Below are 25,808 nucleotides of genomic sequence, written 5' to 3'. Positions count from 1 at the left end.
CTGTGGTCCTGCTAGGCTGCTGAGACAAGTCCTGAGAAACAGTTTCTACATTTGCACAGTCTCTCCCTTTCTGAAGCCAAATAACTAAGTCTTAGCTCTTGGGATACAGAAAAAAAAAATGGGATGAAGGTATAACCGATCAGAACTGTAATAATCACTCTCAACTTTAAAAAGTATTTTGTCTCATGAAAGGCAAATAAAGACCAAAAAATTGCTGTTTCAAGGCTAATAAAGAAATATATCCAAATGGGAGTTAGAGTGATAGTACGGGGGTTAAGGTGCTGGCTTGGCATGCTGCCGACCCCGTTCCATTCACAGCACCACATGGTCCTCTGAGCATCATCTGGTGGCTTGGGTAATGTCCGGCATCACAGCGGACCAAGCATAACAGCTTCCTCTGGGCCCTTGTATTGACCAGCTGGACCGGTTGGCTGAGAGTGCAGCTTCTGGGACTGTTGAGAACTGACCTACATCCCAAGAAGTCATCACTTTTCAACTGCTGCCACATAATTTTATTACTTTTAATAATAATATTTTTAAAGGTTAAGGTTTTTGGGTTGGTTTTATTTACTTATTTTTTTTATTTGGGGATCACACCCAGAGGTGCTTAGGGGTTACTTCTGCCTCTGCATTCAAGAATCACTTCTGGTGGTGTTCAGGGGGGACATAAGGGATGCCTGGGATTGAATCTGGGAAGGCCATGTGCAAGGCAAACGCCCCGTCCACCGTACTATTACTCCAGATATGTTTTATTGCACTGGTTATTCCCAAATATTCCAGCCCTCCATACAGGATTATTTTCCCTCGAGTGTCTTATGAAATATTTATTCTTTTCCACACATCCAAATAAGCACATTCCAGTAAAAACTTGGTTTTTTCATCTGCTACTTTAGTCTGAAGTGAGGAATGAAAAAGTAAACAATGCTTCCGTGTTAATTACTTTCTCTCCTCCCCACACTGCCAACACTGTGTGGCCATGTCACATGGTGTCACGAGTAAGAGGACATGATCCACTTCAAAAAGAGAGGGAATATGAGAAAGTACTGGAAAGGATATAAAACTTAACTGTAGATAGTTTAAATCTAATATCTATCAATTATGTTTAGATCTAGTGGCTTGTTAAGTTTCGTTGAATAATTAGCTTAATCCATATCACCATCAGTTTCCCCAAGTAAAATGGTTCTAAGATAACCTTTGTTCTACATCACTTCTAGAACTGCTAAAAGATCCGAGTAAAAGAGTAATTAAACACTTTGAAGAAACCCCACAGAATCTTAATAGAATTTCCTAAAACATGAAGATGGAGTTCAGTTGCAAATCTAAGGCCCTTTTTTTCTGTAGGATTTGACCCATTTAACATATTATCTATGACTCAGATAGATAAACTAGGGCACAATGCAATGCAATATATTCTAGTATTTTGTTTTGATAATCATATCCCAAAAGAGTTGTTAACTAAGCTATCTGCTATGTTTTGGACTCATTATACTATTCATCCTAACAATGCACCTTCCCCTCCCATTTTAATATTGAAACTAAAGTATACAGTTAACCACAAGACTTGAAGTAGGATGCAAAGATACTAGGTGGTAGGTAGATCCTGGATTGAAAACCAAGTGTCTATAAAGCTATAGCCTAAGCGATTCCCACCTCATCACCTTTAGTCTCTGGTGATCGATGAATGAAAACCAGGATATGAGCTTAGAGATAGAGTAATGTTTCCTGGTGGGTAATACCAAAGAGCCTTAAATTAGATTCATGGAGGACTGGTTGGAATTGAGTGTGACACCATGTTTCAAATACTCTACCATACACATGATCACTTTAGTCAAATGAGTCTTGGTCTGAGTTTTGGAATTCAAAAGATACTCCTCTTGGAAGTCTATATCAGGTGTCTATAAAGCAGATACCATATGAAACTATCTTACCCATGTTTCAAACATGTCTTCTGGGCGCAGACGGCGTAGGGTGGGTCTGTGGGGGAAGAGGGGAGGGGGAAAGAGTTTGCTTGAGTAAGAATGACAGACATTCAGCATCAACACAGTGAATATAAAATGATGAGCTGATTCATCTCAAGAGCACGGCAAGCTCTAGAAACCTGCTTTTCTCTTTAAGATCATGGGGAAGATCTACCTTATTCTGTAATGCAGAGAACTGTGACAAAAGCTCCCAGTTCATGCACCCATTCCATCTAAGGATTATGAAGACTAAAATAAACAATGGCTCAGAGAGTACATGTCAAGGTAAGCTAATTCCCAGGCCAAGAAGCCTTGGCATCCTCTGGACACCACTCCTGAAAACTTGCACAGGCTCACCCAGAAGGAGGGGACCTTAAAGAAAAAAACAGCAAGCTCAGAGAGAGTGCTTAAGAGACCAAAGGCTTGCCTTGTATGTTGGAGGCCTGAGGTTCGATTCCCGAGACCCTCTTAAGAATGACCATGAGCAGAAAACCAAGAGTAGCTCTGACCCCCCAAACCAAATCAAGCTAACAAAGAAAATCCAAACTCAGTTTTCCCAGCCTAGAACTGAAGTTGTTTTATCATCAAGGTGATCCATCCAAAGCCCTTCAGGGATGTTTGGAAGAGTAGGTGGGATGTTTGCTCCTGGCTTCATTTCTTTCTGAATGTTGGCCAACTAGGCATGTTGCTACCCAGCTCAAGCTACTGTTGGGAATATCGCATTTTCCTCTCCAAGGAGTTCTGTATATGGAATGCTGACTTGCAGCTCAAGTATTTAACTACTCTGAGCTCAAGTCCTTAGTATGTAAGATTACGAGTGCTAGTAGCAGTTACCCAATGATGTTCATCAGAGCAAATCATGTTCATAATAAGCATCAATATGGCTCTTTAGGAGTTGCCACTAAATCACAATCCTGGCTGTGGCTTCCTCTCTGCCTTTGGGCAGAAGTGCTGGCCAGGAGGTGGTGGCTCCACTTTGTGTGAATCTACAGAGACCCTTGTTCAGAAAATGAAGCTGCCTAAGTAATCACCACCACTCTCATGTTTTCCTTTAGTTTTTTTGTTTGTTTGTTTTTGTTTTGGGACCAAACCCAGCAATACTCAGTGGTTGCCCTGGGCACTGCACTCAGGAATCACTGCTGACGGTCTTGGGGGGCCATATAAATTGTTGGGGATTGAACCTGAGTTGGCCTCATGAAAGGCAAATGCCCTACCTGCCATACTATCATTCTGGCCCCATTCTCCAATTCTGTTGGGTGAGTCATTCCTAGGGCCCGTTCTTGGGGGTCTACAATGTCAGAACCACGAGGCCTATCTCCAGCCCCCCACCCCCACCCCATGGTGCCCCAATCCATGCATGCCATCCAAGATACCTTTGGTGCTCCTTCACAAACTCCACTAGTTCCTCTTCTGTGTGAGGCTTGTCAGGTACTGCAATGGGCTCATCCATAAATGGCTCATAGAAATCCACCTCATTCATTTTCAACGACAATTTCTTTGCAACCTGAAACGTTGGAAATACGGTGATTATTCCCTCAAATATTGTTCTAGATTGGGGGTTCTCAAATATTTTCCACTCAGAGACACATTTGCACCCAAGAAATACAAGATGGGGATCATTGCCAAAACACCTCGGATTCATGGGTTGACTTTGAATTCATTTCTGGTCACTGCATATTCAGAAACATTCTACTACTGACAAATTTTTGGTGACCCTCCACATTCAGACACACAATCCCTTATGGAATCTTGACCCTAGTTTAAGAAACTACGGCCTAGAGTAGCTCAGGTCTAGAGTGACAGTGGATTGGCCATCTATGAGGCAGTGTGCTCTCTGGAGCATTGTAGCACTATAGCACTGACTATAGCACTGTCCTCCCATTGTTCATCTATTTGCTCAAGCGGGCACCAGTAACATCTCCATTGTGAGATTTCTTGTTATTTTTTTTTTGGCATGTTGAATACGCCACGGGGAGCTTGCCAGGCTCTCCCATGTGGGCGGGATACTCTCGGTAGCTTGCTGGGCTCTCCGAAAGGGACAGAGGAATCAAACCCAGGTCAGCAGTGTGCAAGGCAAGCACCCCACCCGCTGTGCTATCACCCCTGTGCTCTCTGGAGAAAATAAGAAATTATATATAAAGCTTTAAAGGCCGAAATGATGTGGATTGACCCATAAGATGGTGTGGGGAGACGTTAGTCTGCCAAGGGCTGTTTGGATATTTATAAGAACATTCCCAGGTCACACAATCTAGGCTGACAAGGTTCCATTAGTGTCTGACCTGTGGTGAATTAAGGCCAGTCAGTCCACATGGTTTCTTAGGCCTTATACACCCCACGGACCAGATGTTCCTCACTTTTGATAAAATGTGAGTGTACTGATCATTTTTTTTTTACCATCAAAGGACAGAGAGGGAGAGAGGGAAAAAAAACTTCTTGGCAAATGAAAACATGAGCAGCAGGTGGAAGCAGCCAGAGTGAGAAGCAGGTCTTGGAGTCTGATGGTCTCTGTCATCCCACTGCATCTGCCAAGGCTGGAGGAGGTGGCAATATCAGTAGAGCATGCTCAGCATCCTGAGATGTGTAGATTTAATTGTACTAATTGTGACAGAACAGGCACTTGGGAAAACCACTCAAAGCGTGGGGGAAGGGGGAGCACTGGGACTCAAAAAGAGAAGTGGAGCCATTTATCTACCCCTGATCAGCCCACACTCTGATTGCTTCTTAGGCTGAAACACTACGAACAGGAACAGTACTAGGGCCTGTCTTGGGGTAGGGATGGGGTGTCAGTCACTCCCTGTTCTGTCCCTCCTTGGTGTTGAGCCAACCTGTGGGGAGATCCGTGAGGCTGGACCTGGACTCTGAGCTGAAGCTGGCCCCCTCCCCCACTCTGGAATCTGCCCTGGGCGGGAAGAAACCTCCCTGGATTGAAGTGGCCCCTGCAGCGGCAGAAGGATCGCTGTGGTGCCTGCGCCCAGAGCCCCCCTTTGTGAAACCACTGGGGAGGCCTGGAATGGGCAGCGCTGGGGCAAGACAGCCCAGGGGTGCACAGTGGCAGCCTTGCAGCCAAGAGGAGTCGCCCAAAGCTGGGGCCTGCTGGGGCGACCAGCTCAGGGGCCTGGCTAACTGGGAGGAGCTACTCAAGGAGGCCCTGTCTGGGAGACACCTTCTCTTCCGGGGATGCTAGTCCGGGCGCTCCACTCCTGATAGGACTTAAGGAAGAAAAATCTAAATCTCTAGCACCCTTCTCAGAGATCGTATTAAGGACAATAGTCAATCAAGGGAGATTTTAGTCCTTCTGACTTAGTTTTAAGTTTCAGGGAGGTGTGAATTTTTTGTCCCCCCTCTTTCTCCTCTCCTCTCCTCTCCTCTCCTCTCCTCCCCTCCCCTCCCCTCCCCTCCCCTCCCCTCCCCTCCCCTCCCTTCCCCTCTCCTCTCCTCTTCTCTTCTCTGTCTCAGTCTCTCTGTGTCTCTGAGTTTTTTAAAATCATTTTAAAAATGATTCTGGGTTTCTTGTTGAGTTCTATTATTTAATTTTATAAGAACCAGGAAGATGGACTATTCTATGAAGTAAGAAATGGCCAGATGAACAGATGAATAAAAATAGAAATAATAGCAAGCCCAAGAGGGTTTACTGTATTTGCTATTATTTATATTTGCAACATGCAAAATATTCTGGGTTAATTGCTTCAGGAATTCTTGCTTCACTTGCATGAGGAGAGAACATCCCTATTTTACAAGCAATGAACCTAAGGCCAGATTCGAGTATATGGTATGTCAAGATCATATTCCTAGATGGGACAACCTGAATTCACTCTTGGGCAATGAGATGTTCTAAATAACCTATTTGTCTCCATTCCTATGTTACTTTTATTCGAAAAATACCGTCTCCTTTACACTGTTAAGAAAGAAATATATGTCCCTATAAACATCATGCTGGTACTGCACATATTTCCTGGTTCCTCTTGTGATAGAATAGCCAACTAAAACAGACTTCCTGGGGCAGAGCTCAGAGATCATTCCTGGTGGATGATCTCATATATGGTGCTAGGCATCAAATCTGGGTCAGTGCCATGTAGGACAAGCACCTAGTGCTGTGCTCTCTCTCTCTCTCTCTCTCTCTCTCTCTCTCTCTCTCTCTCTCTCTCTCTCTCTCTCTCTCTCCCTCTCTGTCTAAATACTAAGACTATGAATGTGAAGTTGGACTGTAACAGCCTGAAGTGTTGGTCACCCCAAATAAAATTCCCCTTACTGTCTTCCTAAAAGCACAATGAAGTGCTCCCATCTTGCCTCTTGGAAAATCTCTTCCTCTCTTTGTTTTTATTGTATCTTGGGTAGTAAGGGCTAAGGAGATTTGATTGAGTGAGGGATTGATCATCCACTTATTCAATAATTACTTAATAAATACAGTAGTGTAACCTTATCCAAATTACTGTTCTGGAACCAGACCAGGTTCATGGGTGTAGGAAAAGATTTTACTAGCAAAAACTGAACAGGTCCAGGCAATGAGTTACTTCATGCCTTACAAAAGAACAATGAAAATAGGTTTTGCCAAGGACTTTTCTTGCCAAGTCAAAAGAACTGCAGACTACACAGTCTATTTTGTCTCCCATTTGCATATGTACGAATTTTGATACAAGTGTTCTACAAGTTAGCAAGTCATTTCAGTCTTGTCAAATGAAATCAGCTCAGTGGATTTAGACCTTCTCAATGCTTCTCCTTTCCATCAAGTGTTAGTCAGAGAGCAGTAGAGGGGAAATTCGAATTGACATTTCTGCTGCAGTCTAATCTCCCTCTCTAGCCCTCTTTTTTCCTAGTTGTTCCGAAACACTGGCCTCCCATGAAGCCTGATTTAAGAATCAGGACCCACGCGATGGTGTTAGTGCCAAGTCTATGCCAATAAGAATCTTTCCAGCTCATTGAGTACGCAATATCTTGGGTTCTACCAGAATTCTAAAATATTCCAAAAACCTCCTGATTGGAAACCAATATGAGCAATGGCTGGAAATACAGATGCCTAAGTCTATATCAGCACTCTATTGTTTCTTTCTCTTTATCATTATCCAACTCATACATTGATTTTTTTGCTTCCCTGTTTTCCTTCTGTCTTCTCATATTTTCACCCCTTCTCCCCCATTAAATTAAATTATACAAGGGCAGGAACCTGGACTTTCTTGATAGTTTCTCCCTGATACGGGGAAGAATGGTTAGAATGAGTGAAATTCTAGGTAAGTCTTTCCAACTTACAGCTCTTCACTGCATCTTCTGCTCGATAGCTTCTTCCTGAATGCCCTAATATTTTCAGTAGAATCCAATCTATGCTGTCTTAGATGGTCTGAGACTTTTATTCTGTTATTCCTGAGCCTTCTCTCATCCTTCTCACCTTTCAGCTCGTTACTGAGCTCCCGTGTCATCTCAATCCCTGCTGGTGGATGTTTTCCCATTTTGGGGTTTTCTTACCTCCTGATAGTCCCCATTTCAAACCTCTTCAAAACACCTCCCCTTCTCCAGGCTACTCCCGGACTCTCTGGTGCGTCATGCCTCCCACCTCTTCTACTCTAGCACCCCCTGCTGGACACCATTAGGTGTCTTCTGAATGCCGTCCTGCCTGTCATCTCCAGAGGGCACAACCCCTTCTCCAACTGATGGCTGCAAGTTTCTAAGTTCTAAGTGAGTTTTCTTAAGGGGGACTGCTCTTGCTCCACACAGAGATAGTGTCTTTGTCTCTTTCAATGCCCTGAAATCCTACAGTAAGCAGGACTACCTATGACTCAGCATAAGCTTATAACCCAACTTCATCTTCTTGATGTGACACTGGTACAATTGGTCTAGGAGGCATGTGTGTGGACAGACATTACGGCTAACTCGGCAATAGACCATCCTACCAAGAGCTAATGCTTTACTGCATCATGCGGCTTGTCTGCCTGACTCAGATGAGTTCCTGCCCAAGAGCCACCTGAGTCACCTCTGTCCATAACTATCAAACATCAGTTTCAGGTTCACTGTATCTCCTTTCCTGTGTCTCCTCTTCCCTGCTGACACCCGCCACCCCTGCCACCTTCCAGGCTTAAAGGCTGAGTTTGTTAACACAGTTGTGGCTTATTCACATTCAGTCAATACTCCTAGTGTGCTTGATGCAGGCTGAGTCTTTTACATATATTGACACAGAGCCCTGACTTTGAAGTCAGGCTGACCTGAGATTATTTCAGGCTTCACTGGTCACTAATTATATGAGTTGTTACCTAGTCTCTTGGTATCTGCATTTCACTTTATATAGACTGAGAATGTTAATTCATTCTTTATGGAGTGTTGAAAAGATTCACTGGGGAAAAAAACAACATGTATTTATCTTTGTGCAGGGACCCTGGAGATGCTCAGTGGCTAAAGACTCATGAGACCTTGAGTTTGATTTCTAGTGCTTTCCACATGTGTCTGCTTTGCAGCTGAGACCCCTGGCTCACAGGAAACCCAACCAGGTGTGTACAAGTGTAGCAGCTGGGATGTGTGAGCTCTGGAAAACTCTGCAGCTATAGAGTATGTCAGCTTGGAGGTTTGGAGTGTCACCCCTTGTGAGCATGTGTGTGAATGGCACAATGAGCCCTGGCGACAAAAGAACAGACTGGTCTGAGTGAGCACATAGTGAATGAGTGTGACCCCCCCCCCCCCAGCACTGCTTGACCCTGCAATGAATGAGTATGCGCCCCTGAGTCAGAGCCATAGGGCAAGCAGAGAAGGCACTTGCCTCGCATACTGATGACCTGGATTCTATCCCTAGCATCTCATATGGTTCCCCAAGGCCCTGTGGGAGTTAGCTCTGTGTGCAGAGCCAGGAATAAGCCCTGAGCACCAGTGGGTGTGGCCCCTCCAAACAAAAGCAAAATAGAATATTCCCCCCTTGAGAACGGAGTGTGAGCACCAAACTGGATGTGCAAGCTCTGGCAAAAAGCACCATCAGCTGTATCAGACTCCCAGTAATGGACACAATATCAGCAACAGAAGAAAGCAAAGTGGAAAATCTCTTAGTACAATGTCTGGTGCACTGAGTGCTTATTGTAAGTAATAGTTTCTATTCTTTTGGGAATTCTTCTTTGGAAGGCTCACACTTGGAGGTGCTCAAGGGCTACCTGCAGCTCATTCAATGGTCAAGGATCTCTCCAGTGGTGCTCAGGGGCCATCTGACAGTGAGGACTGATGCTGGGCTTCCTGCATGCACTCCAACCCACTGACTGAGCTATCACATCAGCCCTCTTTATGGTATTCTGGCTTTGTACTTTTTTTTTTTTTTTTACTGATTGAGGTTCTATGTTCATCAATGCACTTAGTACAATAGCCAAGATATGGAAACAACCCAAATGTTCAACTATGAATGAATGGATCTTTTTGATATTCTTGCTCAAGATCTTTCCCTACTTTAATCCAAGTAATTTAGAAAACCTCCTTTAGAATATAGATATCTCTTCTACATTAGAGTCTTCCATGGGGTCCGGGGGGAGATTCACATCCATGGAAGTGTTTCAGATATCCATGGAGAGATGCAATCTCATTTCATCATACTTCTTCCTACTTCAGAACCACAGACATCCTGTTTGTTTTCCCACAAATAATTGGACTCATGATAAAGACGCCATGGGTGCCCATCACACCACTCTTTCCTCTCCTAGACCTCTCTTCAGTTTTTACTTAAATTTGCTCAAGACTCAGTCTTTCCTAAACTTATTTATTCCAGCAAATAAGGTGATTTGGGACTTATAAATTGCTATCTAGGAGGTATTATATGTATGTGGTTGGGAGGATATGCAAGGAGTTGTATGCATGATATTTACGTATGGTGTGACATTGGTGTGTAATGCCGGTGTAATTTTTAGCTGATCATGCTACCGTACCCTCTGAATTTTAAAGGCAGGTCCAGAGTCTCTACTTAACTGTAAGTGACAGAGGAAAGGGCATGATTTGGGACATAGGTTGTCCTAATTGGGACCTCAGCACTATGATGAACAATCTGGAGACCTCGGATGTTTCTTACCCTTTGCAAATATTTTGTTTTATCTATGAAGTGGGAGTTGTTTAAAGGATTAGAGATAAAAATAAATCCTGTCTATTGAATAATATCCATCACACATTGGCCATTGATAACTATTTTAATAGTAACTATTATCAGAGTGGAGTGCACTGACCACAAAGACTCCACATCAACCAAACATTGATTCAAGGTCCCTTTATGGCTACTTCTTTTTGGAGTATAAATGTGCTTGCCACATCCAGCAAAAAGAGATACACCACATGACACACCAATGTCACACGATATATAAATATCATACATACAACTCCTTGCATATTCTCCCACTCACATACATATAACACTTTCAATATAGCAATTAAAAAGTCCCAAATCACTTTATTTGCTGGAACAAATAAGTTTAGGAAAAACTTGAGCAAATTTAAGCAAAAACTGAAGCAAATAGAGAGCAATTGAATATAAATAAGAAAACATTGATGGTTCCTAGAGATGTAACTAACTTTTGGAAACATCTGAAGCTTCCCAAGATCAGTGCTACTCACATCCCGTATCCTTTATCCTAACCTACTAGCAAGGGAAGTGTTTAAGCCAGAGTGAGAGGATTACTTTCCCAAGAAAACAGCAACTGAGACAGTGTCCTAGCCTACTCGGTGCTCACACTCTGCTCTTGTCTTAGGTGACTGAGGGGCTATGATGCTGAGATTAACACTGTAGCACTGTCCTCCGTTGTTCATCGATTTGCTCGAGCAGGCATCAGTAGTGTCTCACAAAAAAATTGTGAGACTTGTTACTGGTTTTGGCATATACAATACATCACGGGTAGCTAGCCAGGCTTTGCCCTGCGGGCGAGATACTCTCAGTAGCTTGCCAGGCTCTCTGAGAGGGGCAGAGGAATCGAACCCAGGTTGGCCGCGTGCAAGGCAAATGCCCTACCCGCTGTGCTATTGCTCCTGCCTGAGATAAGGTGTCAGAAATACTCTTACTCTCTAGATTTTTCTCTCATTCAAACGTGATGCTCTAACACATGTTTGGACTTTGGGGGAAAGTGGTGATGGTTGAGGATGATTAATATTTGTTGATAAAGGAAAATAAAAAATAGTAGTACATCCAAACTTTAATCTGTAATGCCTAGAAAAGTGGTCATTTGAAGAAAAAGCATCCAAGCTTAAATTTAATTAAGAACTTACCCCTTTGTCAAAGGTAGCAAAAAATTTGATGTAAGGCTGGAAGTGTTCAGCTGCTTCTTCAAAAGCCTTGTAATCTAAGAGGAAAGATGAAAAGAAAAGACATTTTAAAGTGGACAAGGAAGACAATTCTATTTTTAGATGATGTAGGCAAAGTAGGATGCAAATTTACCATGACTAGATTATTTATTTAGTGATTTATTTATTTAAGTGTGTCATTTAGTACTAGGTAAATTAGTGGTTTTCTCTGAGAAGTTTGAATTGATGGCATTCATTCATACAAAAGAATTCTTAACACAGATTTTTACATGATTTGGAACTGGTGTATCAAAGGGTGGAAAAGTAAATAAAATTTAAATTTGAACCATATTTGAACCAATTCATCTCAATGCTAGTTCTAAGTGGGTCTTCCATAGAGGATGCAGCTGTGGTGTAGGTGAGTACCACAGCAGAAGGCAGCTCACCTTCCCCAGAACTGGTCTCCAAAATCACAGGAATATTTTAAACTACTCAGTCACGGACTTCTCTTGAGAAGTCCAGTTTTTCTTGAGCTTTTATTCTGGTATTTGAAAAGAAATAAACCTGTGCTTGATCCTGTCCCCAGTATGTGTCCAAACCTGCTAGGAACATGAGGCTACAGGAATGTGTCACTGCTCTAGTCACCTAGGTCTTTCTACACCTAGGTGGCAACTCAGTAAAGAAATTGGTATTAAAGCTAATTGTGACCATAGCACTGGTTATTCTACAGAAAGTCTGTAATCACTAGCCAATAATATTATCGTTCATTCTTAACAAGATAATAAATTGATTTCCTTATCATAGAAAAAAGTATCACTTAGTCATTAAAGGCATAAACTTGAGCTAGAATTTCAAAACCATAAAGAGTGTTCTAATAGTGAATAAAAAACCGGGGTGATAATGGTGCTTTGGGGGACATAAAGAAGAGTAAGATGAATTAGACAAAGGCAGTGAACTCACTGGTTCATGGCATATAATTTAAAGGTTATATATATTCTCTTAAAGAATCACATATGCAGATGAGGATCTATGATCAGTGGTGGAGGTCCTGGCTTTGATTCCACACATTTTGAAAGGACTCAGCATGGAATGTTATGTTTTCTTTGATAGAGATTACACAAATTAGAGATTACACAAATCTATGAGACTCCTGTGCACACTAATAAGCGTTCACATGAATACGATCTCATAAAAAACAAGTGGGTTGTCAGATAATAGATCATATATCCTGAGAGTTGGGTTAGAGAATGGGTGGGTGTGAAGATAATGACTGTGAGATTTGGAGAATGAATAGAAGAAGGAGGGAGAGAATAAAATGTGGAATGGTTAAAGCAATGCCTAAGCTATTTACATTTATCAAAATCAGGGATAGGAAACTTTGATCTGTCAAGAAACATTTTTGGGGCTGGAGAGATAGTAAGCAGGCAGGGTGCTTGCCTTACATGTAGCCAACCAGGGTTCAGTTCACAGCACCTCAAGCATCACCAGGAGTGGTCCCTGAACTCAGAGCTAGGAGTAAGCCCTACTGGCTGTGGCCCAAAATAAACAAAGAGAGAAACATGTGGGGATTTATAAAATTATATAGAAGGATACAACACAGGAAGCCAGTGAGAAACATATATGCCTGTCCAGTCACGTACCAGGGCCAGACCACCCATGGCCATACTGATCTGACCCAAGACCAGAATTTTCTTTCTACAATTCCCTTACCCATATTTTTCCTGATGAATTTTTTCTCACCTTCCTGAACTCCTACCTTGATGGAAAGACTTTCTTAGGGCTTTGTTAGGATAACTTTGTTCTTCTTCAGAGAAACAGCAAATGATTCTCTTAAGATGAGAGTGAAGCAATCCCCCCCCAGCCCCCCGAAGGCTGATGCACTAAAATGTACTACCTAAAGCCTTGTGTTGACCAAAGAGCTTTGACTGTCTTGGATACTTGATTTGGTCTTCTGCTCTATCTAGAGTCCTGATCTCTAAACTTTTTGTGCTTTAAGTCCTGGTCCCTGAGGACCAGCTCCTTCTTAGATCCTTCCAGTTTGAATCTAGTTACCTTGACTCTCTCTGAAAAACAGCTTCCACACAATGTTCAAAAACATCTCACAAGCTATCAAGAAAAGGCTTTTCCCAGACATGACATTTTGGCATATTTCAAGCTAAGTTTAGTTGAGGCCCCGTGGGCTTCAAGAGAAACTGTTACTCTTATCTTAACAACCTAAAAGAATGAAGATTACCTAGACTCAGAGTGAACTCCAGAAATAGCCTTGCTATTGGAAAAATACCGCTCTGTGTGGCAGACCAAACATGTAGTGAGAGAGCACCTGAATTTTCTGAGTCATCTCTTCAGCTCTTAGGAGCACCTCCTCTTTCCCCCCATCCCATTCTTGATGTCCTAGACCCCTATTCCATTCATTAGCTTAAGGATCAAACCCTTTGATATGTCCTGTTAACTTTAGAATTTATAGTCAACAAATTATCAGTACATACATGACACAACTTGTTCTTTTTTAACACACTAACTTGTCTGATAATTTGTTTTCTGGATCAGTCTGTGAAAAACTTAGAGGGGTAAGGGGAATTTTCTCTCTCTGCCCATATTGAACTTCTTTTCCTATATGTAATAGATTCTTCAACAGACAGACTTCCATCTCCAGATAACAGCAGATTTATTTAGTATTCCCTCCACCTTCTTCTCCATCTCTCAAGGTTTCCATTATTGGACAATGGCCCCTTAGTTACATATTATTCCCAATTAATAGTCCTCATACTAGCTGTGTTCTGTCTGTCACATGGTTGTAATCACTATCTTGACATTAGTGTCTATAGCCACATGCTCAAGTTGGATATGAATCTTTGCCTGCAACCTTATTGGAAGCTTCTAGGTTTTTTCAGGTCTCCAGTTTGGTCCTTGGGGTCCTTCTCTCCCGATCTTTATTCTAGTGTTCCTGTGCTTTAAATCCTTCCCATTTCTCCACTGACTATTGTTCTTACTCTATGGAAAAGCATAGTCTCATTTGCAAAGCCAATGCTTTCTGTGCGATTAAACCTTCTTGATCAATCTTCAACTTCAATAAAACCAGGATTCTGAACAACCACTTTTTGGACTCCCTACCTTCTCCTAACTCCCCTCATTCACCGATTGGTCCTCTGTTCTAAGGCACTAAGAAATGTACAACCAGTTGTAGATACCTTGCCACAAACTATGGTGGCTCCTAAACACACAATACTTATCTTAAGGAGAAAATATGTTTAGATGTTTTCTAGCTTAGATGAATACAAATAAATAAAATAAGACAAAAATACAACAACCAACCAATCAACCAAACCAACAAACCATCAAGTGTTTAGCTTTTGTTTCTAAAAAAAACCTACATGCATGTGATCACATCAAAACCATCTTAAAGATTAGTGAGTCAAACTTGGGAAAAAATGTAGCTAATAGTACTATTTAAAAACAAAACAAAAGAAAACTGGAGAGAATGTTCTTGTAATCACAATTTGCCTTGCAAAGAAGCAATTCAAGCTGTTGAAAGAAAGAAGTGCTTGCACATTGCAGATTAGATTTTAGAGCCAATTCCACACTGAGTTCTTTGTGAAAAAATGTCAAAGTCAAGTAATAATGATTCATTTAAAAATCACTTCTATGAACTTTTCTGCAGGTATGAATTTCACAAAAAAAATTATTATGAAAAAGATAATGCCCTTCAACCTTCCCCTTTATGTTTTAGATTTAAAAAAGGTGTTCCGCTACTTCAGGAAAGAGGTAGACATAGAAAGATTACATTCATCTGGGGAACATAAAGCAACAAAATAGGAGACTAACATCCAAGAATGGCCGAGATTAGTACCAGGAATTTTACTCCATGGCTTGGAGGCCAGCCATACATACTAGGGGAAAAGGGAGCTCAGATAGAGAAGGGAGCACCAAATAAAGGGTGTTGGGAGGATCCTCCCAGGATGGGATAAGCATGCTGAAAGTAGACTATAGACCAAACATGATTGTCACCTATTGCCTCTTTTGCAAACCACAACACCCAATAAGAGAGAGAGAACAAAAGGGAATGCCCTGCCACAGAGGCAGGGTGAAATGGGGTGATGGGGGGTGGGAGGGATACTGGGATCCATGGTGGTGGGAAATGGACACTGGTGGAGGGATGGGTATTTGATCATTGTTTAATTGAAACCCAAGCACAAAAATTTGTAAGTCTAAAACTATACCTCATGGTGTCTCACTAATAAAAATTTTAAAAATAAATAAATAAAAAAGGTGTTCCAAAGACCAGTCTCTGCTATTTCCCACTAAGGTAGGCTAACTGTCCAAGGAGAATCTTATTGTCACTCTATGAAGTCAGACAGAATTGAAAAAATAATTAGTTATACCCACTTTGAAAATATTTGTGAAGGATAATTACTGACTTCAAAATATGTCAGATCCTGCTTAGTACCTGAAAGAAATTAATTGAAACTTGCCACGACCACATTAAAAAATCATTTAAAAGACACAATTCGACTTCAAAAGGTAAAAGGTAAAGGTAAAGGCCCTCCCGTTGATCGTCGATTTGCTCGAGCGGGCCCAGTAACGTCTCCATTGGAGACTTTGTTGTTACTGTGTCTGGCATATCGAATACTCTCGGTAGCTTGCCGGGCTCTCCGAGAGGGGCGGAGGAATCGAACTCGGGTCGGCCATGTTGGCCGCGTGTAAGGCGAACGCCCTACCCGCTGTGCTATCGCTCCAGCCCTTTATTTAGAGTTAGTTTTGCTATGTTGCTTTATTGACAGTTATTTAAACTCTTAGGGAATATTTGTATTATGGGTAGAGTAATACTTCCTTAAGAAATGCTTAAACTCTTATAAATGTGTAATATTAGGATTTTCAATTAGATTTGTATTCTATTCAACTCACTATAAAAGGATATTAACTGCATTTTTCAATGAAAAGGAAGCAAACACTGTTATATTGAAAAATTGGTCACATTTTAAGTGACAATTACAAGATTAGATGACCTGCATTCTGTTCGATGGCATGAAAAGACTGATCATCAATCAAAGAATAAGCCTTAAATGTTGGAATTACAGAGCCAAGCTCACAAGACTTCTAATCTGGGTCAGTGATAGCTCAATGGGCTGAGTGAATTCTTTGCAAACGGGAAGCCTTGATTTGATCTCTGGCACTGCATACTCTCTTGAGTCACCCCTGAGTACAGAGCCTGGAGTAGCCCCTAAGCACCACCAGGTACAACCTCGCTAAAAGCCCCCCAAATAAATTGGTTTTTTGTCGTGTTATTTACTACAGTTCACAAATGCAAGCAAAGCCTCTCATCATCATTGATTTTCAAAAGTTTAAAGAGGATCTGGGGCAGATTCTTTGTATGCAAGAGGCGTAGGTTTGGCCCACGGTTCCCTGAACACAGAGCTGAGAGTAGCCACCTAGAATTTCTGGGTGTGGTTCCCTAAAAGTATTTAGGAGATTTTTTAAAACCTTGGCCAGGAATTGCATGTTGCTCTTTCTTTTTTGTGTGTTTGGGGTTGGGTTGAGTCAGACATGGAGGTTCTCAGGGGTTATTCCTGGGTCTATGTTCACGGCTCATTCCTGGTAGGGCTTAGAGGACCATATTTAGTGCTAGGGATTGAACTGGGGTTGGCTGCATGAAGGAAATGTGCCTTAACCCCATACTGTCACCCTGACCATTACTTTTATAAACATAAAAGCAAATATCAAAAGCTATAGTCTTAGGAGCAAGCACGGTACTCTTATTTCAAATCTCAAGATACTAGAGATTCATAAATAAATCTCAAAAGAGATTGAAAAGCTTCAGACATGCCCCCCCCCGTCTTATATCCAGGTGTCACCCTGGAGTGGGGGCGGCTGAGCCCACGATACACCCACCCAAACAGAGCCCCAGTTCCAAAAACTTTCATAACTCAATCACCACCAAGATCATGGCTGAACTCCACAGGCTCGGGAGCCTCATCCAGGCATGAATCTGTTGAGAAACTTAGGAATGTGGGTTTTGTGATGGAAATTTCCAGGCTCTCACAGAGTTGGGGATGGGTGACCTCCCTCCATCTCTCTGTTCCTCCAGAACCTGGCAGTCATGCCCATGAACGGTCTCTGGCACTGTCAAACAAACAAACAAACAAACACTCTCCTCCTGTTATTCGTTGATTTGCTCAAGCGGGCCCAGTAACGTCTCCATTTTGAGACTTGTTGTTACTATATTTGGCATATTGAATACGTCATGGGTAGCTTGCCAGGCTTTGCTGTGTGGGCGAGATACTCTCGGTAGCTTGCTGGGCTCTCCAAGAGGGGCGAAGGAATCGGAATCGAACCTGGCTCGGCCAGGCTGGCTGTGCTCTGGCACCATATAATCTCATTAACCAGCCATGATCCAGAGACATCTTATTATCTCATTCCTATTTTGAACAAACTGGCAGGCTGCCGAATGCAACCTGCCTACACGGCAGAGTCTGGCAAACTACCTGTAGCGTACCCAATATGCCAAATACCAGTAACAATGATGAGTCTCATTTTCCTAACCCCGAAAGAGCCTTGAATATGGCACTTTTTAAAAAATCTCAGGGCTAGGACGAAGGAGATGTTACTGGGGCCTGCTCGAGGCAATTGACAAACAACAGGATGGTCATGATCATGATCATGATCGTGATCGTGATCCAGAGACTCATAAATAAATCTCAAAAGAGATCGACAAGCTACAGAGATGCTTCCGAACACAAAGTCACCATCCAGTTAAAAATTAACCTCCAGCTTATTGCAACATTTAAAATTTTAGGATTCCTGGACTGCATGGCCATGAATCAGCATCTCATACACTACACCACTGATATTCCAGGAGTAGCACACCACATTGGGATGGATGTGAAAGGCATACAATCTCAATTAAGAAGATATTAATGGGGGTATGGTGCCCCCAGCAGGTCAATCTGTACCTGTGAGGTGAGTCCGTCAGCAGCCTGATGGCACCGTCAGACTTTCAGATACCCCAAAATTGCTGCTGTGCCTTTGGCCAAACCCCAAAAACTTGGGGCAAAGTTTACCAAGAAAGTAAACGGCCAAAAGTTAGGTATGTGGGAGACAAACCCACAAACCACCTCTGGCTCAGCTATATAATTGGAGGCATAGCCTCTCTGGTTCCTGATCGAAGTGCTTAACGGCCATGATCCCAGAGACTCAGAAACGAATCTCGGAACCCAAAGGCTTTTGGCAAAAATGCGTCCTGTTCCTGCAATAGGTTATTGGCCCTGGGTCACTCCAGGTGGGAATAGGTTTTGTGCCTTGGTCTGTTCCTCCTGGTGGCCTGGTGACCACCATTCTCCAGAGGCCACTGGACAGTCAGGTTTGGAACTGCAGTGACGAGACGCATGGGGCCTCACCAGATGGGAGTGGAACCGGCCCTTTTCTCCCCATCCCAACAAGACCCCGAGTTGCCGCCTACAAATGGCCTCTCTGGCTCCTGATCAAGCTGATTAATGGCCATGATCCCAGAGACTCAGAAACAAATCTCGAAACCCAGCTGCTTTCAGCAGAAAAATCTGGACCACATACAAGATGGCCACTGCCTCAGAGCTTATAGGAAAGTCAGGTATGAGCCGGCGGTGATGGGGCAACTGCAGTCTCATGGGAAGGGGGATGGTACCGGCTCGTCCTTCACGCCCTACTGAGGTCACGAGTTGCCCCCCACGAGCAGCTCTCCAGCACGGCCATGGCTCCAGAGGCAAAAGCACTTAGTCCAGAGCCCAGCAGCTTGCGGCAGAAAAGTGAATGGAGCATGCGTTAAACTACAGTGCTATGCCTCCTGGGAGGGAAAGGGTGTTGCTGCCTTCCGCCTCCCCCTCCCCCCCCCCCCCGCCCCCGCCTCCGGCAGCAATGTGGCCACAGCCTAAGAGCCTATTGGAAAGCCAGGTATGAGCTGGTGGTGACGTGGCAGCTACAGTCTCATGGGAAGGGGGAGGCGGTACCGGCTTGTCCTTCATGCCCTACCGAGGTCACGAGTTGCCCCCCATGAGCAGCTCTCCAGCACAGTCATAACACCAGACACACAGAAACCAGTCTCGTAATTATCTGGCTCTTTGCAGAAATCTAAAATCATTATATGATTCTCATAACCAACTATAGAAAACAAAGTATTTCACAATGTCTTTTCAGCAATTCTAATTGTTGGGGGGGGGGGAATTCTAAACAATAATGATACACCTTTTGTCGAAATAATGAATGTAATCAATATAGAGAAGAGTTAAGTAGAAATCATCTGCCTCACAGGCATTGGGAGGGGTGGGAGGGGGGTATATTGGGGTTCTTGGTGGTGAAAAATGAGTACTGGCAAAGGGAAAGGTGTTTGATCATTGTATGACCGAGACAAACCTGAAAGCTTAGTAACTTTTCCCACAGTGATTCAATAAATAAATATAAGAAGAAAATAAATAAATAAATAAAATTATGAAAAAAAGTAAGGTGGAGTTCATGCCCAATTCAATCAGCTAATCAGTAGCTGAATAAATAGCAGTACTCCTACATTAAAAAAAAAGAAGAAGATATTGACACACAAGGCTTATGCTGTAACAACATGTTCATGATTTCTTAAACAAGAGCTTAATATCTCCAGGGTGAGATACAAAACCCTTCACTCAATTTCTTCTAAGGAAATATTTTTTGATTATTTTTAGTCAATTATTTATAATGAAGAATACAAAATAAATTATTTAGAGCAAGCTATAGGGCAGGCTTGGGTGGTGGTTGGGAAAATGGGAAATAATGGTGGTGGGAAGGTGTAATGGTGGTGGGATTAGTGTCAGAATACTGAATGCAATAAATCATCATGAACAACTTCGTAAAAATAAAATTTAAAAACAACAAAAATACAAAAATAAAAATCTGAAGATATTTTAAGGAAGTTTCACAATGCAATATTTGACACCTTCCCTAATGTCTTTTTTATTATAATTATACAGAGAAAACAAAACATGGTTTGCTCTTACTGGTTTGCTAAACCCAAAGACCTTCCCCTTTACTTCAAGTTCCTCCAAGCAGGAAAACAATTTGTGTGTGTATATTTTGTCCTGACAAAGTCTGCGAAGCACTGAAAGTACAGTCAAACAGCTTATGTGTGCTGAGCTCAGAGTCAGGCTCCTGGAATTTAATTCTTTGCTGTACATTTGTTGACCAGTTGGGTGATACTGAGTTGGGAGATACAGCCTTTCTGTTCTTCATTCCCTTACAACTGAATGCTGCTATCAACAGTAATTGCCTTAGAGGAGAGAATGAATTAAAGACGTCGGCCAGAACTCCAGTAGCAACCAATGCACAGGCTCTGTGCACTGAAAGGAACCAGAATTGTCAGTAGTTTAGGAAGAGAAGGCAGGAATGGGAAGATTTGCTTTTCTCCCTCCCTTGGCCTGACCTATGACCTTCTCAGATACTCTATGTTGCATAAGAGGAGAGAGAAACAGAAGGATAGAAGTGAGTGGTAACTAACTTAAGAGCAGGAGCAGAAAAGGCTAACGGGAAATATAAATAGAATTTTATATTTACTGATCCCCACGATTCCTTCTCTTTTCAGCTTTCAATAAAGAAAATGGTTCTGAAAACTCCCTCTGTTGTTTCCTACTAAGAAAGGCTAACTGTCCGAGGAGAATTTTAATTAAGTTTATTAAGAGTAGAAGTGAGGGAAGGTAGTTCAAAGGGTTGGTGTGCATGCTTTGTGCTAGAAACCCGAGGTAAATTTCTGGCAGCACATGGTCCCTGAGCACTGAGCTGGGAGTAGCCTCTGAACATCCCTGAGCATGGCCTTAAAACAAAACAAAGCAACAACAAAAAAGTAGAAGTAAATCCCCTACAGCAGTCAGTTTCTGTATAGAAATGTGAAAAATAAAATAAAGTCTCCTAAAGAAGAACTGGCACAAATCTCCACAGTTAACCACCTTCTCTCAGCATATGCTTTAGGAGATGAATGGAGACTTTCATGTAGCAAAAAGGAGACAGTTCAGATAGGAAGACAGAACGTTTGTGAGTGATGAGGTGACTAAAGATGCCAGTTGGTAGGAGGAGTAAAAAAATAGCTTCATAAATATTTTTAAAATATGTTAGGATCTCCAGAAATATTCATAAACTTTCCCAGCTAAATATGAATTTTAATCAGTAGAACTAGGGAGAAAATACATTTCCATATGTATACTCTGTTTATAAATATAGAGATATGTCACATTTGCATCTTTGGCTTCAATATTTCATGAAAATGAAACTCAGAGCTAACGCACGTGGTCTCCAGACATACACAACCTGTCATTCGGTACTTGTCCAATGAACTGAGCAAAATGCCTTGTACAGATCCCGTTTTTTCTTTTCTTGAAGCAGCCCTCATATGAACCTCCACGTGTATGAATGCTGCTAGATTCTTATTTGCAGTTATACACATTTCCTCTCTTGCCCTCACTCCAAGGCTGACACTAGAAAAAAAGCTCAACTCATTAACTCTCACTGCTGAGTTTAAAAACATGCACTCAGGGCACTAGAGAGAGTATAGGGCCGTGCATACACCTGAGCCTGACCAAATTCTCAGCATCACAAGGTCCCTGAGCATCACTACATGCAACCCTGGAGGCCCAGTGATAGAGTGACCTGGGTAATTCCTGGCACCACAGGGCCTGAACAGCCCTTCGCCCCCAAATCCCCGCACTGAACCTCTGGCTGGTGACTGAGACTCATCTGGAGGGACCCTTAGACCTTCTGAGCACTAATTGGGAGACCCAAACAAGACAAGACAGAACAAAACTGCTCAAGTAGTTGACCTTTCTGGTCTTTTCTTTCTAACTCTTCTAGATCCCCACTCACCACCTTTCGTCCCTGATAGACTTACGATGATGCTTTTATGTGTTCTTGTGTCCACTCCAGAGCTGACTACAGAGCATTCAAAAGGGACACACATCCCAGGATGGGGTTGGGCAATAGTGATTGGGCAGGCAGCCTTAGAGGTCAGTAATTGTCATATTATGCCAATGGCACTGCTGCTGAGCCTGTCGCTCCCCAGATTTTCCTCTACTACTATCAAAGTGACTAGGGGGATGTCCAAATTGTGACCGTGGGAGCTACCAAAAGTGGGGCACCTGTCCATGTGAGGGGAGAATCCAACTAGTAGGTGAGGAGGGGAAAGAGTAAAGGAAGGGCTTTCCTTCCCCTGTAAGACCCTTGCTCTTCTGCAAGGCAAGAGGATTTGGTCCAACCTTCACAGCTTTTCAGCTCTCCTGTTTTGTATGATTTCTGGGCAGAGTAGAGAGAAGACACTCCCTTTACTGAACCCAAGGCAGGCTGTGCCAATGGCCCATTCTCTTTAGAGCTAAATTAATTATCCTGTTGGGAGTCTAGCTTTTAAAAGGGCTGACAGACTGAGTCGATGAACAACTTACATTCAGAGTCCTCACTCTTGAAAAAGCCGATGAGTTTGATCTGGTCCTCAATGCGTTCAAAGGCTTGAACTTCCAGTTTGTTGTTGATGACCTCCACGGGATCTTCAATTAGCTAGAATGTTACACACACACACACACAAACATACACATCAACAAAACATTGTTTCAAATAGGGAAATCAGGGCCAGAGGAAGAGAGTTTGGGAGGGAAGTTGAGGACTTTGTGGCTGAGCTTCAGCATAGTCCCACCCAGTCTTTAGAAAAGGTAAAGGTAAAGGTCCTCCCGTTGATCGTCGATTTGCTCGAGCGGGCCCAGTAACGTCTCCATTGGAGACTTTGTTGTTACTGTGTCTGGCATATCGAATACTCTCGGTAGCTTGCCGGGCTCTCCGAGAGGGGCGGAGGAATCGAACTCGGGTCGGCCATGTTGGCCGCGTGTAAGGCGAACGCCCTACCCGCTGTGCTATCTCTCCAGTTTTTCTTTAGAAAAACTGACCCAAATTCCAGAGGATGGCTGATTGCTTGGGAGAAGTGAGGGGTGTAATTCTATTTCTCTTGAAAATATTGCTTTAGGAATAGCTTGCAAGTTAATTATGGACAGTGAATTTCCAGGACAGATTAGCTAAAGACTTTGGGAACAGTATCTCCTTTGAAGAGCACAGTGGGAGATCTCCTTTTTATTAGATAAGGAACTATATGGTATCAACTCCTTTTTTAATGGTTGTGTTAAAATTAACTTAAGAGAGTTCCCTTGAAGACAAAGTCAGTCAAGCAAACTCATGTATGATTTACAAAGAAAAATGGATGGTAGACATCCAAAAGAACAAAAACAACTGGTGCTGGTGCAGATGTGGTGAGAAAGGGACACTCCTTCACTGCTGGTGGGAATGCTGACTGGTTCAGTCCTTTTGGAAAACAGTATGGACAATTCTCAAAAAATTAGAAATTGAGCTCCCATTTGACCCAGCAATCCCACTCCTGGGAATATATTCCAGAGAGGCAAAAAAGTATAGTTGAAGTGACATCTGCACTTGTTTGTTCATTGCAGCACTCTTTACAATAGCCAGAATCTGGAAAAAACCTGAGTGCCCAAGAACAGATGATTGGTTAAAGAAACTTTGGTACATCTACACAATGGAGTACTATGTAGCTGTTAGAAAAGATGAAGTCATGAAATTTACATACAAGTGGTACTACATCGAAAGTATCATGCTAAGCGAAATGAGTCAGAAAGAGAGGGATAGACAGAGAAAGATTGCATTCATCTGGGAAACATAAAGTACAAAATAGGAGACTAACACCTAAGAATAGCCGAGATAAGTACCAGGAGGTTTACTCCACGGCTTGGAGGCCAGCCAAACATGCTAGGGTAAAAGGCAGCTCAGATAGAGAAGAAAGAACCATGTAAAGGGTGTTGGGAAGATCCTCCCAGGATGGGAGAAGCATGCTGAAAGTAGACTATAGACTGAACATGATTGCCACTCAATGCTTCTTTTGCAAACCACAGCACCCAAAAGGAGAGAGAGAACAAAAGGGAATGCCCTGCCACAGAGGCAGGGTGAGATGGGGGGTGGGAGGGATACCTGGATCCGTGGTGGTGGAAAATGGACACTGGTGGAGGGATGGGTACTTAATCATTGTATAATTGAAACCCAAGCACAAAAATGTGTAAGTCTACTACTGTACCTTTTGGTTTGTCACTAATAAAAATTTTTAAAAAATGGATGTTAGAGCCCTTATTTGATAAAGTCCCCAATCTGTCTTTACTCGGGTTTCCCTTTCACATGGGTAAGTCACATCACTTACTGCTTAGCATTGAGTCTAGTTTGTTTCTTTTATTGAGAGACTTCATGGAACTTTTGGAGCTGGGAAGTGCCTGCTGGTCTGGTGTTGATCTCAATTGTTTTATGGTGCACGTTCAGACAGGTCATGAGTACCAAGCACTCATGGGCACTTTTTGTAGGAGGTGACCCGACTCTCCCAGATTTAGAAGCTGTGGGGAAGCCTTGGTAACTGGGGTCTTGTTAGCAGATAAGCAATCATCAGCATGGCTGTTCTTTTATTTATTCAGGAATCTATTCAAAAACACCAGTCTTCACAGCTGCTATTTTATACTGTTGTCTGGCATTTGTTCCAGAACATATGGATCTGAGGCTATAGTGCTTCACTGCCAAAGGAGAGTGTGACGCTGGGGGCTCATTAAACTGGCTCCTACTTTATTCTGCTCTGAGGGGGATATCTCTCCCTACGCAACCTCAGGCAATCATCCATGTCTCTCTCTCTCCACAGATCCTCTTCAGCAGCAGGGAAGTGATCATTGTATAATTGAAACCCAAGCACAAAAATTTGTAAGGCAGGAGATTTTAAGAAACATTGATGTAAACTTAGTGAATGAACTACAGGACCCCAGTGTGTGACCCTCTGGTCCAAAGTGATCTAAGGGCCAATTTTCTAGTAGGAAGAGATTATTTTTTGCTTTTTGTAAAGCCCAAGATATCTATCTTAGAGCAGATCAGTTTACAGTGGAGTTTGACTCCCCCTGTACTTGATCCCCAAGAGCTCTGAACAGGGTCAACTGTGCATAGATGCTTACGTCCAAGAGAAACTCCACCAGGACATCAGCTGCAAATTCACCATCAAACTCAATTGTGCGATCACCCTTAAGAACATACAGGCTTCCTTCTTCATCAAAACCTGTAGAAAAAAAGAATTCCTGGATAAAGTCATCTTCATGGAGGGTCAACAAATGTGTTGACCAACATCCGACTTAGGGTGAGTGTGGGTTGGGATCAACAGAACAAGCACATTAACCTTAGGATGAGTTTCTTTGAAAATGCTCACTTGGAAAGTCTCCCCAAAAGGAAAGCATCAAGGTTCAACTATTCTACGTGAACTTTAACCTAAAATAAAAACACATTCACTACTTCACCATGACTTTAGTTTGTTTGTTAGACTAAAGAAGAATATGCAAGGGGGCCTAGAAGCCAGCAATGCCTGATGGCAGTGGAACACTGTGGCATAGCAGCCAATGCCCTGGCTGTCAGATTGGGCTCTGAGGAAAGCCAGTTAGGAGGTTATTGCAATAGTTTAGGCAAAGTCTGATGGAGACCAGACTTGGGTCATTGGAAGAGAGAGTGGAGATACGGTAGCAGGTTCCCAAGAAACAACTGTCCCATGAACTCCAGGGCCAGTGCCAGGAAGAACTGCTCCAATCCTTC

The 25,808-nt window shown here is 42.7% G+C and overlaps 1 protein-coding gene across 1 annotated transcript in view; it reads right to left on the bottom strand.

The window, feature by feature from the left end:
• The window catches only part of CASQ2 (calsequestrin 2), an 80,851-nt gene that overhangs the window by 23,737 nt on the left and 31,306 nt on the right, over nucleotides 1-25,808 (bottom strand). Inside the window, exons 3-7 of the mRNA XM_056139151.1 lie at nucleotides 25,184-25,284; nucleotides 22,592-22,703; nucleotides 11,160-11,233; nucleotides 3,332-3,462; nucleotides 1,929-1,974 (exon numbers count right to left, since the gene is read on the bottom strand). Of these exons, the coding sequence (XP_055995126.1) occupies nucleotides 1,929-1,974; nucleotides 3,332-3,462; nucleotides 11,160-11,233; nucleotides 22,592-22,703; nucleotides 25,184-25,284 (464 nt within the window). The remainder of the gene's footprint in view (nucleotides 1-1,928; nucleotides 1,975-3,331; nucleotides 3,463-11,159; nucleotides 11,234-22,591; nucleotides 22,704-25,183; nucleotides 25,285-25,808) is intronic.

This window comes from Sorex fumeus, unplaced genomic scaffold (genome assembly GCF_029834395.1).
Source record: "Sorex fumeus unplaced genomic scaffold, SorFum_2.1 ptg000131l, whole genome shotgun sequence".
Classification (NCBI taxonomy): Eukaryota; Metazoa; Chordata; class Mammalia; order Eulipotyphla; family Soricidae; genus Sorex; species Sorex fumeus.
The sequence above is the reverse complement of the archived record's forward strand: the minus strand, read 5'-3'. Positions and strand labels throughout refer to the sequence as shown.